This window comes from Marmota monax, unplaced genomic scaffold (assembly GCF_021218885.2).
Source record: "Marmota monax isolate L192 unplaced genomic scaffold, Marmota_monax_Labrador192_F-V1.1 WCK01_AAM20220418_F8-fsc00027, whole genome shotgun sequence".
In the NCBI taxonomy this organism is placed as follows: Eukaryota; Metazoa; Chordata; class Mammalia; order Rodentia; family Sciuridae; genus Marmota; species Marmota monax.
Window position 1 is genome coordinate 5,990,063 of NW_026694617.1, and position 16,237 is coordinate 6,006,299.

The 16,237-nt window shown below is 36.9% G+C and overlaps 1 protein-coding gene across 2 annotated transcripts in view; it reads left to right on the forward strand.

The window, feature by feature from the left end:
- Met (MET proto-oncogene, receptor tyrosine kinase) overlaps positions 1 to 16,237 on the forward strand; it is a 109,661-nt gene that overhangs the window by 56,910 nt on the left and 36,514 nt on the right. For both annotated transcript variants that reach the window (XM_058572120.1, XM_046422393.2), the window contains exons 4-9: positions 6,866 to 7,000; positions 7,767 to 7,934; positions 12,781 to 12,941; positions 14,589 to 14,691; positions 14,803 to 14,939; positions 15,630 to 15,791. In XM_058572120.1, the coding sequence (XP_058428103.1) occupies positions 6,866 to 7,000; positions 7,767 to 7,934; positions 12,781 to 12,941; positions 14,589 to 14,691; positions 14,803 to 14,939; positions 15,630 to 15,791 (866 nt within the window). The remainder of the gene's footprint in view (positions 1 to 6,865; positions 7,001 to 7,766; positions 7,935 to 12,780; positions 12,942 to 14,588; positions 14,692 to 14,802; positions 14,940 to 15,629; positions 15,792 to 16,237) is intronic.

Below are 16,237 nucleotides of genomic sequence, written 5' to 3' on the forward strand. Positions count from 1 at the left end.
GTGTGTGACTGTCAGACCAGGGAGAGTGAGTGGATCAGAGGGAATGGGAGTAGAAAGGCCCTTCCAAGGCTTGTTTCAAATTCAGCTCTACAAACATTCATGGGGCACTGCAGGCTGCTAACTGTGCCCGCTGCCTGGCACCATTACGTCTGCCATTAGGCTCTTTGGTACCATCCTCCTTTTCCCCTCTCCCAAATTCTGTTACTGTTATTGCTGTTACTACTCATCATCCTCTTTTTCTTCTGCTCTTAACTGGGCTACTTGGGTTTCAAGCAAGAAACTTCAAGAGGTAAGGATGGCTCAAAAAGACACCCTTTGGTCCTGATCATCTATTATTCCATTACTTAAATAATTATGCTAGTAATCAGTGAACTTGCAAATAATTACTCACTTCCAGGAAGCAGAATCAATTAATCTATTGGCCTCTTTACATTCCTTTAGCTTCTGGGCCACCATCATACTGTGTCAGTTCTTTGCATTGGAAGCCTGTGCCAGTTATTACATTTGAAATGACTGCTATTTCAGAATTTGTAGACACAGATCATCAATTCAGCAATGTTATGAACATCAGGCAGAGACACAGCTGAATGAAGCTTACACTCAAACACCATTTCTCTATAAGGATTGTTAATTTACCCATCTCTTTTACAAAATGCTCAGATAAAAATATCATCTGCCTTTTTTTAAATTTGTACATCATTGACTTAATTATATCCCTAAGGAACATTATTAGTATTGGGCTATTTCTCATTATGCTCATGAATTCTAAAATTTCTTTTGTGCAAAAAAAGAGCTCATACATAATAATTTCAGGATTATGTCCATAAATAAAAATTAAGTCCAGTTCATGTATAGTCTCCTCAAATGAATTAATGTATGCTCTTGAAGGACATGTATGTTATACTCTATCACACACATAGAAGTTTAAAACATCACAAATATTTGCAACCTTAGGAAAATGCAAGGCTTTTGTTTGTTTTGGTTTGAGGTGGCAAGGAGTAACTGGAATTTCTTGCATAGTTATCTTTCGGATAGAACAGAGACATTGTAAGACATGAAATATGTTTATCAGTTGTTTTTGAACTTTAGTCAGTTCAAAATTCAGAGGCAGATATACTCTGGATAATAGCTAATCCTACAATCAACACATATGGGATGTTGACTTGAAATTATTCATTATTTTTGAATTTTTACAAACTCCCTAACTTATTTGGTTTTTTAACAAAGTCAATCCAATACTGACTCATTTTGACTCACTTTTGACTCATTTCAAAAAATTGAAGCAGATACACATCAGTATTGTAATAGTGAGGAAAATTGCTTTGCCCATTGGATATACTAGTCTATTTACCAAAAGGAGCAAAGAATGGGGTAAAAGTTCATTTAATTCAATTTTTACCACCTGGTGGTACTTTCTCTTACCATTTTTAGTTCTCTATTTTCAATACCAGTTTGCAATTTCTACTTCTTATTTTTCATTTTTTTTTTGCCTGTTTCACAAAACTAGATACGAGCCTTGATTGAAACAAATTGCTCTAAGCCTCATGTTCTGATTTCTTTCTAAATAAAAACCAATCCTTATCATATACCAAAGAAAATAGTAAACTTTAAACAGACAAGAAGCATGAGGCATTGCAAGCCATACCTAGAAAAAAACCTTCAACTCCTGAAGGTTTTCTAAACTCTGAAACATTTCTAAACCCATGCCTTCATTAAGGCCTCTATGGGCTTCTGATTTCAATCTGTTGTGTCTGAAGGCAATAGATACACCTTAAGGACCTACTCTGTGCCAGAGTCTTGTCTATATTGGCAGCTAGAGGGAAGCAGACACTTCCTGAATCTACTGGGTCATGTGACCCCATGGTGTCTGCATCTTCACTCACATTTTATTCTCTTTGAAACTCAAATTCTGATCATTTTCATCACCTTTCATGAAGAATGAAGTTTTGCTTATTCCTTAACACATATCCTCTCTTCTTTTTAACTTTTCATTCAGAAATCAATCTAGATGGTATAAAAGCTCCTTTTCAGTTTTATTTACCTTGAAATGGAACTGTCTGTTTTTATTTCTTATATAAGAAAGATTTACTTAATTCATCAGAAGATTTCTTGAAGTTTCTTGGTCACATTTTAAATCTACATTTCCATATGACTGAACCACGTACCATGAGGTCTACCATGTTTTCTTGATCCCACGATGACTATGTGAAGAAGAACTGCATTATGTTTTTTCTAAAAGTCTGCCATCCAGTTCAGATGTATCAAGGACCACTGAGTATGTCAGACCAACATAACTATAAAGTTAAAACATAACTATAAAGTTATATTATCCCAGACCCGTGTCTCCTTCAAGAAGTATCATGCAGATGAAAATTCCAATAGTTACTTAAGTCTCTCCAAGAATACTAAAAGATACAAAACATGCTTAGACCACAGCAACTCTATAAACCCTCTGTCTGATTGTTCTCTGGAAGTTTTCAGGGGCTCCTCCCTCTCCTTCAGGAGGTCCACGCTCATCCACTCTGTCCCATCCCATCTACCTTGCCACCTGTCCTCCCTCTGCTCTCCATAACAGGGAAAGCCAAAGTACTCGTTCTAGAAAGGAGATTGTGAACCTCCAGAGGTAAACCTTTCTCTTGCTTAACTTAAGGAAACACTTGGCAGAGGTACACAAACCAAAACCACAATAAAGTACCACTTCACACTCTCTAGCACAGCTCTAATCAAGAAAATGGAAAATAACAAGTGTTGTTGAGGGTGTGAAGAAATGAGAAATTGCTTGTGGGGATGTAGTCGGTGCAGTACCTTAAAGGGTCAAGCAAGCCTTTACCTTAAGGCTCAATAACTCTACTCCTAGATGCATATACCCAAGAGAGATGAAAATACATGTTCACACAAAAAGTTATACATGAATGTTCATAGCAGCACTAGTCACAACAGCCAGAAAGTGGAAACAACCCAAATGTCTATTACATAATGAATAAATTAATATAATGTGGTCCATCCATAGGATGAAATGTTATTTGACAATAAAAAGCAGAATGAATGAACCTTGAAAACATTATGCTAAGTGGAAGATAACAAACAAAAAGGACCACATATTGTAGGATTTCACTTATGTGAAATATCTAGAATAAGAAAATTACATATGATAATAGAAAGTAGATAAGTGATGTCAGGGTCCAGAGGGTCTGGGGATTGGGAAATGATAGCTAAGGGGTCTAGGATTTCTTTTGGGGGTACTAAAAGTGATCTAGAGTTGGTTGAAGTGATGTTTGAACAAATCTGTGAATACACTAAAAACCATTGAACTGTCTAAAAGAAAGAAAGACAGACTTTTGAGGGAGTAGACAACCACATACAAATATGGTAAATTGTGTTCTTCATTCTTAAAGAAAATTAAACAGAATTTAAGCTGTTTAATTAAAAATAGAACTCTCTGTATATGGTAAGAAGATCTGTCTGGACTTCATGTATTTGTAGAATATCACACAAAATCATTTGGTGCAGGTTTACAAATGTGGAGGGCTAGGCCCAGCAGTTTCATTTATCTGTATTTTTATTTCTTCCCCATGTCCTCTCACAAATAACTTATTGGGAGAGGTTATGTGGGATCAAAACCACAACAATGGAGTAAATTCAGATTCTTTCCTCGCCCTGCCCTCCCCCCAAATATATTAGTCCTGTATGTTCAAGAACATTAAGGAAAAAGATAAATAAATACTAAAGATTAGTCATGGACACAGTAGAATAATTGCCAGTCTTGTATTTCATAGTAATTGTTTTGAGATTGCCAAGTGATTTATCATAATAATTAAATTGATATGCCAAATTCTGTTCTGTCCCTAGAAATATCTCCATGACAACAAAAAGTAACTCCTGAATCTTGCAAGCATTGCTTCAGGGATCTTTTGAGAGTTGAAGTGGTTACTCAATTATTTAGAATTCTGGCAATAACAGAAAGTGGGGAATTAATGATAGAAAAAGCATTCTTGGCATTTCATGGCAGTAGATGTGCCCATGGAGAGAGAGCTAATGATCAACTAGAAGCTATTCACATATGTGGAACTACCTCTGTGCTACATTCCAGAGGGTCATCCCACTTTTCCACGTGACTTCCTGCCTTCTCTTGTTTGTCCCATTTGTCTATACTAAGTCATGATTAAAAGCAGAGCTTTGATAGCTGAGCTAGTAATATTTCCTCTGTACTATCAAAAACTATGCAGATGCAGAGGCTTTATCCTTCAGCGCATGAAACTTCTGCAGCCTAGATTACTAAAACAAGGAATAACTGGCAAGGCAAATATATTGTGAAAGCTGTTTTAGTGCTTCAACTCACCAGAGCTCTTGGGAGCTCAGAGTTGAAGATTTTTATTGGTATTTACTCTGGTGCGCCAAGAGCCTCGCAGTTTAGTTAAGAACAGGTCAAGCACACAGATTCAGGCATTAGATAAAGCTCCTTGGAAATTTGATTCTTGTCCTTTCTAGCTGAAATTCTTTTGTATTTTCCATAAGGCAAATAGTAATACCTACTTTGCAGAATAATTGTGAGGAGCCACTGAGATCTCTATTTAAAGCACTTAGCATAGGGCCTGGCTGGATTACCTGTTATGACAGTGACATATATATGGTGCTCTCCAGACAAAAATTCTTGACAGGAGGAAAACAAATCAATCAAAGTCCAGAGGTGCAAAGAGCTTTTTTATGAACAGAAAGAGAGAAGGTTAATCCTTTCTGGGAAATGAATATATGGATGGCCTTCAGATTTGATAAAATCAAAGATGATGACCTAGTCATTAAGAAGGGATTTCTTAATATAGATACAGAAAATGATTTTAAAGAGAATAAGAAGGTTAAATATGGAGTTAACACAAGGCCTTACAATCCCACTCCTAACACATCATGGGACTGTGACAACACATCATTTCCAAGGGCTCTGGTAGGGGATGGGTATGTAGCAGGTCTGAATAGCATGGAAGGAACCAGGAGCAGACACAGAATGCAGATCTCCATGGTGAGTTTTCTGCTTATGAACACTCTTTAGTGTAGTGGAAAGCATGGAATAACAATGGGGAATAGAGTCTGAGAATTAAGACAGATTGATGTTTTGTGTTGCTTTTCTCTTATGCATGAGAAAAGGAGATATTTTTCCCCCTTTATGGTTTGAAGTGATTGGCAACAACCAAGGAAATATGGGGCAGGAGATGAAAGAGAGTAGAAAAAAAAAATGAGAAATGGTGAGCACCAAAAGGGAGTTGAGATTGCAAAATGGATAACTGAAATCTAGATAGTTGAGGATAGAGGCCTGGGGAGTCTGCTTGTAGCCATCCCTAGAGGGAGGGAGAACTGGTAATTGAACTTTGTTTCACTCTGCCTGAAAAGGTCACAAATACCTATTGGGCCCTAACAGTAGGAAATAACAGTAGTTTCCATCCTTTTCCAACCTGACCAAGTGACCTTTGAGCCATCATTTAACTTCTGTGCAAACATAGCCACCCTGCTTTAATGGAGATGTTTTGAAAGTGTTGAGTGTTTGAGGTAAAACAATGTTAGAGCAAAAATGTCACGTTCAACTCTGGAGCTCTGTGTGAGCTTGGGGAGTTTCTCTCAACAGTCCACTCTGTGGGAACAAAATTAGGTACTTAGTAAATCTTCCTAATTGTTTCAGGCTACTTGGCTCCTTTATTGTGCTAAATTAAAAAAAAAAAAAAAAAAAAAAACTTACTACTGTTCCCCAGAACATTTACGTGTTTGTTAGAATACAAAACAATTAATTTCTTCTCTAATTTTCATTCCTATTTTCTGAATGAGAAAGCTGTGGTAGAAAGAGAGTTTCTTTAATCTAATCTCACAGATGCCCATGTTTGTCCTATGATTTCATACACATGGCAAGCAAATGCACTTTTGATGCAATGTAAAAGATTATTAGAGATGTCAGGCAATTTCACAGAGCAGATTTCAAGCCCAAAGCTGTGCTCGGCCTCCTACACTCTCACGTATATGCAAACGGATGGCCTACTTAAGAGTGACGGTCTCTCTCAGAACTCCTAAACCCTCCTAAAAATCTCTGTTCATTCAAGATGATCATTCTGATGTTATTGTAGTTGTTGATCACAGTCTGGACTTCATTATTGCTGGGTCTTAGCTTCAGAGCAGGTGGAAATTATGTAGCTGGAAGACATGAATACCTGAAAGCAAGAATGACACCAATCAACAAACCTCATCTCCCAGGCATTGTTAAAACAATCAGGCCTTATTATAAAGCTGGGACAAGAAGTAAGAACTTTATTTATAATGCACGTAATAACATATCGGGACTATGGTATATAAAAAATACATTTCAAAGTAGCATGGGGACCTATTTTAACCTCAAAAGATCTATAAATATGACTTAAAAGTAGCAAAGCTGGAACTAGCTCCAGGTTTCCAGACTCCTGTCCACTACTCTTACCATTACGTCAAGGGAAACTGCCCCATGGGAAGGATCAAGAGTATAGATTAAAAAATATCCAGGATCCTTATAGTATGTGTGGTGTCTTCTTTCTGGGAAGAGTTTTGGCTTCTCCAGTTCCCAGTACAATTGTAAGGACTTGCCTGCAGGTGCTGGCTGATTGATTGGAAGATCTTCTTCCCTGGAAACCATTAAAAGATCATAGGCAAACGTCTGTCCTGGGGGTTCAGATAAATTGGCATCAAGGCAGGAGATTAGAACATGTCATATTGATTTACAGCAAGATGAACTGTTGGGTCTTTAGTTCAGATACCCTTGTGCTCTCCTAATCTGTTATTACAATCATCATCTACGTTTTCCACTTACATTTTAAATAGCTTGCTGGAATAGGGTGTTTCCTCTTTCATTCCTCAGGTTGTTGTTTCTCGAACAGTATCATCCACCCCTCATGTGAATTTTCGCCTGGATTCCCACCCTGTGTCCCCAGAAGTGATTGTGGAGCACCCATTAAACCAAAATGGCTACACCCTGGTTATCACTGGGAAAAAGGTAAGCCCTATTCCCACGGGGAGTTTCCATGGATATGGTTCTTCCTGAATGGATACTTCTTGCCAACAGCATTCAATTTTTATAATTTCTCTCTTCATCTCAGATTCTTATCTCCTCCATTAAGTTATATTTTTGGGGGTATTCCAGAGAACTTCTGAAATAAAGTTAATTTCTTATCCAAAGAAGATTAGGCCTAAGGGAGGTCTTCTTCATAATAAGTACTTCTCCTTTAGTTTCTCAATGAGAAAAATGAATACAGAATAAGAAATACAGTCCTAAAGGTAGAGCTCCAGTGCAGGCAGATAAATCCTGGAAATGTACATTGGAATCTGACTCCAGCCAGTAATCTCTGTTCTCTGAGAGAAGGATGTGCATCCTGATACCAGAATGATATGTAACCTTACTTAGAAGTTCCAAGGGTTCAAGTGTGTCTTCCTGAAGCTTAAATTATAATACTCCCTTGTATATTTTAAAATCATCTCAGACAGGGCCAAATGTCCTTACTATATCAAACCTCTAACATTGCGTCACAATGCTTGTGTTCCTCAATATTACATTTTATTACAGAGATGCCAACAGTAGAGGGAAGGAATTTGATTTTTAAAAAATTCTAATCACTTAACCATTATTAGTTGATTTGCACATCAGTGCTTGCTATTCTAGCAGACTCCATAAAATTATGTTCATATGTAGCTTCTGTGTATTCTAATTGTTCTTAAACAACAAAAACACCTCTGGAAGCCCTTTTTATTTCTTTTCTTTACAGATCACCAAGATCCCGTTGAATGGCTTGGGCTGTGGACACTTCCAGTCCTGCAGTCAGTGTCTCTCTGCCCCTCCTTTTGTGCAGTGTGGTTGGTGCCATGATCAATGTGTGCGATCAGACGAATGTCCCAGTGGGACTCAGGAGATCTGTCTGCCTACAGTCTATAAGGTAGGAATATCTATCAGCTGTCATGCAGGGGTTTTTTTGTTTGTTTGTTTTTGTTTTTTGTTTTGGTAATTCCAAATCCCACTAATGAAAAAAAATCCAAAACTTAATTTCCTAATTTAGCTGTGACACATCAGCCAAAGCACCATCTCCCTCCTGGCTTTGTCCCCATAGGCAGCATTGGAGCACCCCCTGAGTCCTGCAGTTGAAGTGCTTGCTTGCCATGCACTAGGTTTTCTCTTTGGACAGCTGCTGTCCCTTATGCTATGTGCACAGCAGAGCAGTGGCTAATGAGCAACGTTTTTCCCCATTTCTTCATGCTGGGACCTGTTTCCTCCTGAGTGGCCCATTCTGATTCCTCATTACCTACTTTATGCCAGGTGCCCAGACATGACCCTCCACCAAAAAGACAGATCTGTTCATACCCCAGAACTCCAAGCTGAAGGAACCATACAACCTGACAATCCCAGACATATTGGGGCAGACAGAATACACTTCTTCCTGTCCGAGGCATAGATGATAGAGGGTGGCCTTGTGTCAATCACAGATGAGGCTAGAGGTGGTTTCTTAGGTTGATATGGGAAGAAAGGAGGGGGTCAACACTCATGGTGACTGGGTGTCTTGTCTCAATATGCCTGAATGAGAAGTAAAGTTTCCACTGATGACTATATTGTTATCTATACTTCTATAAGCCACTTCATCTTTAATCACTCCAGAAACTTGTACTGAATACACACTACATGGACAGCTCTCTTCTAGACTCTGGGGACATACAGTCCAAAATAAATACAAAGGATACTCCTGCTGCTAGAGAACTTAGCTTCTGGAAGTGGACGTCAGTCAATAACATGGCAGACACACTCTCTGGTTACCTTATTTGCTTAAGCATATATTTGGCACTATGAAAATTTCTAAAAGTTTCTTCGTCCAAATACATTTTGCTTGGAAATACTTAACCAGTGAGGACTCAGTATGTGTTTTCTCTGCCTGCATGTTGAACAGTTGGACTTTAGTAAATGGTTCTTGTGAAATATTCAAGTTAAAGGTCTCCAGTCACCTGGTTCAGGCTCAAGTAAACAAAGTGTGCAAGTCAGAACAAGAATGGCCCCCAAGCACATGGCTGTTTTCATTTAGTTACGGTTTGGGGCAAGATTTGCAGTGGTGACTGGGTTTTAAACCAAATCATTTTCTGTTAGATGTGACACAACTCTCAGGCCTTAGCTTGATCATCTGGAGAATAAACTAAAAGAGAATAAGAAAAGAATTTTAGTCTATAGTATTTATGTACATTTTTGTTGTTGTTGTCCAGTATACTTATAAAACCCACATGCAATTTTATACTTTTATAAACACACAGCCTTGGCAATTTGAGACACTAGAAATTTGAGCTCTTCTTATTCCATGAAAAAGATATAGTGTATGTGTTTGTGCATGTGTGTGTGTTGTGCGTGCACACACACTCATATGCACAATTAAATTGCAACAATTTCATTTCAAAAATAGCCAAGTTGGGGTTTTAAGAAATCAAGTTGATAACTAGCCCAAATAAAACATTTAATTTTGACCACCTTTTACTAATCATGAAAGCCATAGAAAATGGTTGAAAACAAAGTAAACATTTTTTTTAGAATTTTCTGGAAACAGAGATTGTCTCAAATGTTAGAATCTCCCTCCTCTCTTACCTTCCCTCACTGCAGCACTCAGCAGTTGTTGATTTTGAAAGGTTGCATTGTATCATGCACAAGTCGATGAGGCGTGGGCTGTGCAGTTAGAAGCAAAGCTGTGCAGCTGAGTCCATAAATCCCTTTCAGTTCATAGTTGTTAGGAAGATTTCATGCTGTGCTAGACCGTGACATTTAGCATTCTCACTGCAAAAAAATAAGACAGATTATTCGTCTTTTTCTTATCTGTCTTAAACTCTACCCGCTCAAGATCCAGATACTGTATAGAGTTTCACTTTCCAATACATGAATGTTAACCTGTTTTTCAAGGTACATGATGTTCAATGGCTGAAAATCTTTGCAGTTCCAGATATGAGAGATTTCAGGATTGTAAGCCCTTTATTTGTTTCAAACATGTCATCTGATCTGTACTTAAAGAGCAATGAGAAATGCTTCAGAAAAGGAAGAGCACTTTCCCAGTGTTTTCTGAATTTGTCAGTATAAAACTGTCACATCTTATAGAACTGAAGTCAATCCCAGTGAGGCAATAAAACTGTTTATTAATTGATCAGAAGATTCAGATAAGAAGCAACAGCAATATCTTCTGGGGGTAGAGGATGTGCAGGCACTAAACTGCTACCATCATATTTTTGACTATTTTTCTGCTAAAGCAGAAAGGAGGTTTCCTTTGTGAATTTTAATATTCAAGGCTTTTATAAGCTTTCTTAGATTTTATCTTAATGCATTTAAAAAGCATGATCATTTAAAATACTTTTGGAATGGATCCACCAGTGGCACAGTCTCTCACCTATAAGAGGAAGAGAGCTACTTTTGTGGCTCCATCTCCCTTGTTCAGACAGATAGGCCACCCAGCCTCTGCGGCTTTATGCCGGACACTCATTTCCTGCACAGGGAGTTTCTCTGCACTTCAGGATAGCTGAGTTTGCCAGCCCATTGTTGGGTCTATCCAAGGGTGTGTGGTCCACGGCTGCTTCCTTCCTCTTCCTCTGGAAGAATGAAGGTTACCCCCAAAAGCTAAGGGAAAAATGCTCAGCCCAGAATAAAGACAAACCTAGCTGGCTTTTCAAATTCTGAGGATCTAGGAGCGGGTTGATAATATCCATTTCTACTGCCAGGACACCAAATCAGTGTCTTCTCAAATCATCACCCAGTGCCTTTACCTTTCATACAAGAGATGATGTGTAGCATATGCCTGTAATCCCAGCAACTTTGGAGGCTGAGACTGCAGGAGTGCAAGCTCAAGTTCATTTGCCAGCCTTGGCAACTTAGGAAGACCCTTTTTCAAAATCATATATAAAAAGGTCTGGGGATATAAGATGCATCTCAGTGGTAGAATGCCCCTGTACAAAAGAGAGGGGGCAGGGGGCAGAGAGAATGTGTGTATTAAGTGACAGTCTTCAGTTTTTACTTAGAGATGGGGGGTGTAGGCAGTGGGATGGGGCCGACATCAGCCTTGGGCAGCTGCTTTGGATGGGGAAGTCTCCTCCTCAGAAATGGGAATAGCAGCTGTGTGATGGCTGTAGGCTGAAGAGAGTCCTGGGAGGTTTGGATGTCCTATTCTCTCCTACTGGATTTCTAACATAATAATAAACAGATTTTTTTTCCTAACAATGCTGATTTGCTGGACGTGGATGAGGTAAATTTTTATGAAAGGAACAACTGTGTAATGGATTTGTATGGGTAGAATGGCCGTCATAAAAGCATTAAGCTGAGACTTTAAAAGGGTTTGGTAACAAGGGTTAAGTTAAGACTTTGGCTTGCAATTATTTACTTAGGAAGGATGGGAATGTTTGCAAATTTGAATTTTGCTGAAAAGTCCTCTCAGTTGTCAGATTTACACAAAGTGGGCTTTAGCAAACACCTTTGCTGGGTTTTGAGTTGCCTCTATCTTGGTGCTACGGTTTCCCACCATTGTACTTCACAGCACAATTTACAATATGTCCCCCCAAAAGAGCATTTCCTTTCTCAATTGTCACAAAGCTGCCCAAGAAAAGCTTATTTTTAACTTGCAAATGTGTTTTGTTTAACTAGTTTTAACCTAAGAACAGTTGTCTTACAAACTTCAAAAGCACTGAATGCTGTCTTATATCATAGTTGCCAACATTTTAGTTACAAATTAAAATTTCACTTTTAACACACCAAAAATGAGCCTGTATTGATACAGTGAACCTGTTATTTACTGACCATTGAACATGTCATGAGGCAAAAAAAAAAAAAAATTCTTCAAAATAAGATGTAAAATAATATCAATGGAGAGAATTAGAAAAAATTTTACCATGTGGATTTGAGGTGCTCTCCAGTTCTGAGCATTTTTTTTCTACTTCCAATAGAAATAATATATTGTATGTACTGAATATCACATAATTTTTAATAGTACATTATGTATTTTCTGTACATCAAATAGTGACCATCTTTGGAAAATAATGAAAAATCTTGAGTCTATGATATAAAGTGTGAATTATTAGGCTTTAAGAAGTAGATTCACTTATTTATTTGTTGGTGCCTGGAACATAGGAGAAATAATGAATGAATGGGTGGCAGATATGAATACCATCAATATGTTGGATATTAGGGTAACTGCCTATTTATCAGCACTATTTTGGGGGTGTGTCTCATTGAGCCATCCCCAAAGTCCTCCCTAGCCAAGGAGAAATTCATACTGTAAAAAAATGCTGGGTACCAAGAGAAGTGTTTTTACAGTATGAATTTCTCCTTGTCTGGGGAGCCTCATTGGACACAGAGAAAGGCATACATTGGATCTTGGCTTACAGGGCCTGTCAAAGAGGTTGGATCATTTTGATCTGGAGACCATGAAGAAATTATAATCAGTTACAAGCAGTGACTACTGCTACCCAAAAAAGCCCAAGAAATTAATTAATTTCAGAGTGGCCCAAAAGACCTCCCCATTCCCACCCGGACTCTCTGCTCTTTGTCCCATTTCTGATTCTCCTGAAAATAGCTTATTTCATAGCATGATTAGGTAGTTTTAATGTTTGTTCCAGATGCTCTGGAATTTGAAACCCTTTCCTTCAGTAAAAAATTCAACCTTTACTGAATTGTGGGAGAATGGAAAAATTTCATGCTCTTGAAGGATACATTGTTTTCCACACATGAAAAATAATAATACATTGGATTTTTTTTTCTAAAGTTCTACATTGTCCTTATAGGTTTTTCCAACTAGTGCACCCCTTGAAGGAGGGACAATGCTGACCATATGTGGCTGGGACTTTGGATTCAAGAAGAACAATAAATTTGATTTAAAAAAAACCAAAGTTCTCCTTGGAAATGAGAGCTGCACCTTGACCTTAAGTGAGAGCACAAAAAATACGTAAGGATCTTAAAGTGTTTTGCTGGGTTGGGTTTTGTTTTTGAAAGTGTTTGTAAAAAGAAAAAAAAAAAAAATTGTACAGAAAGCTCGTTTCTTAAATTAATGAGGGCCTTGGATGCACGTCCTTTGTAGGTTTGTTTTGTTCTTTCCCTATTTACTTATGGGGATTAGGGAAAGACAAAATGATATAGTCTACATGAAGTTTTTCAACCATTTATGTAACACCTCTTCAGAAATTGTCTGGGTAGATTTGAAAGCATGACACTCCATCCTTAGAGTCTTCAGATACAGTCTCCAAGACATTTTTTTATTTAAAAAAAAAAAAAAAAAAGGTAAAGTGCTCAAAGTATATATCCTATCTTTTTAATTCATCTGCTAAACCTTGGTAGTGTATTAAAGTCACTCAGTCACATATTTAAGTCTCTTTTTGGATGAACTAAAATTTATTAAGCCACTATTTATCAGCACCATTTTTGGGGTGTGTCTCATTGAGCCATCCCCAAAGTCCTGGGAATGGTAACTTATTTTACAAAAGAAGTCCTCAGAATTCAGAGAGGTAGAGTGAAACTTAGCAGAGATATTCCAGAGAGTCAGAAATGGGCTTTCAAACACAGCTGTTCAGATCCAAGATCTGTGCTTATTCTACTAAATGCTACATGTACTTTTGTTTAAAAGATTTTTTTATTGGTGCATTATAATTATACATAATAATGGGCCTTGTTGTTATATATTCACATATGCACATAACGTAATTTCATCAGTTTCTTTCTATAACTGCTGCATTCCATAATGAACAGACAATCTGGAAATTATCAGTTATGTAGCAACAACAACCAAAGTTTTATTTGTTGAATCTTTATGCCGAACCTATTCTATCAAGTGATTATTTTATCTAAAAACAGAATTTACTCCAAGGTTATAAAAGATCTAAATTCCTTCATTTTATTGAAACTGAAACATCAATTAATGTCATATGTGCTAGCTCAATGACAAAATAAATTTATTCTAGAAATCTCCTGTGTAAGTTTTCCAAAACTCTTTTAATTACTGCATCATAAATTAGGATTTGTAAAACTGAAACATAATCATTATCTTCTTTTATAGTTACTTAAGAAAACAAATAATATACAATTTTTTTTCAGAACTATAAGATTATTTATTCAGAAATAATTTTATGGAAAGCTATCACAATTTCACTATTCTTTAAGTAATTTAAATAAACATGTCACAAGTATAGTTACAGAAATGTACCTGATGAAAAACTTTGATGGAGGATTTGGCTTATTTGTAGCTTGCACATTGTTTCATATGATACTGAATACCATTGCTTTATCCTAAGTGTGTCAGACATTATCCCTACAATTTTATAGGTTTAGATTATGATTTACTTTTAAGTTGGGGAGGTCTGCATTGATCAGGTCTAACATTTCCTGTTTTAAATGTGTAAATACTATACTATAGTCAATATAAAGTTTAGCATAATAGTACAGAAATCAGATTATACAGTTTTCAGTCCTAATGCTTAATGAAACTGCTTGCTATGCAGAGTGAGTTAGCTCATTATGGAGTTCATATCCCATCATAAAAGACAACCTAACCAGAAAATGTCTGTGGATTTCTAACATATTAAACTTTGCTTTTTTTCAGGCTAAAATGCACAGTTGGTCCTGCTATGAATGAAAATTTCAATCTGTCCATAACTATTTCAAACAGTCGGGGCACAGCACAATATAGTACATTTTCTTATGTAGTAAGTCTAAGCATTCTTTTCTCATGAACTAGGGATGAATGATTTTTACTTAGTTTATTTATAATTATAAAACTAAAAAGTTACTTTGTTTTGTTTTTGTCTTCTATTCAGGATCCTATAATAACCAGTATTTCTCCAAGCTATGGTCCCAAGGCTGGAGGCACTTTACTTACTTTAACTGGAAAGTATCTAAACAGTGGGAATTCTAGACACATTTCAATTGGTGGAAAAACATGTACTTTAAAAAGGTGTTGTGAATTTCTTTTTTGTTGCATCTGCCAAGTTAGATTACTATCTTAACAAATCAAGCCAAGTTTGTGCCTTTTTGTGTGAAGAAAAATCAAGATGTTTATTATTTACTCTCTTGCTAACAAGACTCTCTCCTTCCCAAATCCATCTACTCTTTTGCTGAATTTTCTACCTTTCCCTTTTTATTTATTAATCCCACTTTTGAATTTTGTCTTCCCATTCATCCTCTTTTTTGTTGTATCTCAATATTGAAGCTTTATTATGAGCTTGAGGTTCTGGTAATTGACAACAGATTAAACTGTTCAAGTGAGATTTAAAATTAGAATAAGTCAGTTTGGAGAGAAATGGGGGAAATTGGATTTGGAAGGAGGTTACATTTCTGCTTTTTGGAGTTGAAAGAGATGAGTTCCTTCAAGTGACGAAAATACTTTAAAGGTTGCTGAAAATGCCAAATGTTTTGAAGACAAGGATGGCCTTTCAACAACAAGGTTAAGTTTGGGCTCTAGTCAAATGTAAACAGCCTACACTAGAAAAGGCTTTTATCTAGATCACTGCAGGAAATTCCCATTTAGGAGCTATTGAGTTATACCCTTTGATTTATGGATCCTTTATAATTCTAAATTATGTGTATCTCTAATAGCTAAGGTTCATTGTCTTATTTTATTTTATTATTTTTTGTTGTCATTCAGTGTGTCAAATAGTATTCTCGAATGTTATACCCCAGCCCAAACCATTTCAGCTGAGTTTCCGGTGAAATTGAAAATTGACTTAGCCAACCGAGAGACCAGCAGCTTCAGTTACCGGGAAGACCCCGTTGTCTCTGAAATTCAACCAACCAAATCCTTTATTAGGTAAGTAAAAACTTCTGACAGTGTAAGAAACTAATGGACATAGGGATTATTTGGCTGTATAGAAGAGTCAAGAAAAGTTGCAGTTTTATCGCTGGCATTTTTCTTTCAGGACTGACTTTCCGATTCGGTAGAAAAAAACTGCATTTAAGTTTTGAGTATTTTTGATTATATCAATGCTAGTTTATGCCTGGAAGATTTCATCCTATTTTATTACATTTTAAACAAATTACCATAAAATAGTTTAAGGTGACATCATAGTATGTAAGCACATATATTACACATGCATCAATTCTATACTAATCACAGTGCAAGAAAAAAAAATCCTTTTTTCCACTCTTCATTGTATTTTTTGTCAGTCCTGCTTTGCACAGCTTTTCCCCATACCAGGCTCCCTTTGAATCAGTATCTCGTTGGACTCTGTTCAATTTGCCCTATTTCCGCTATTT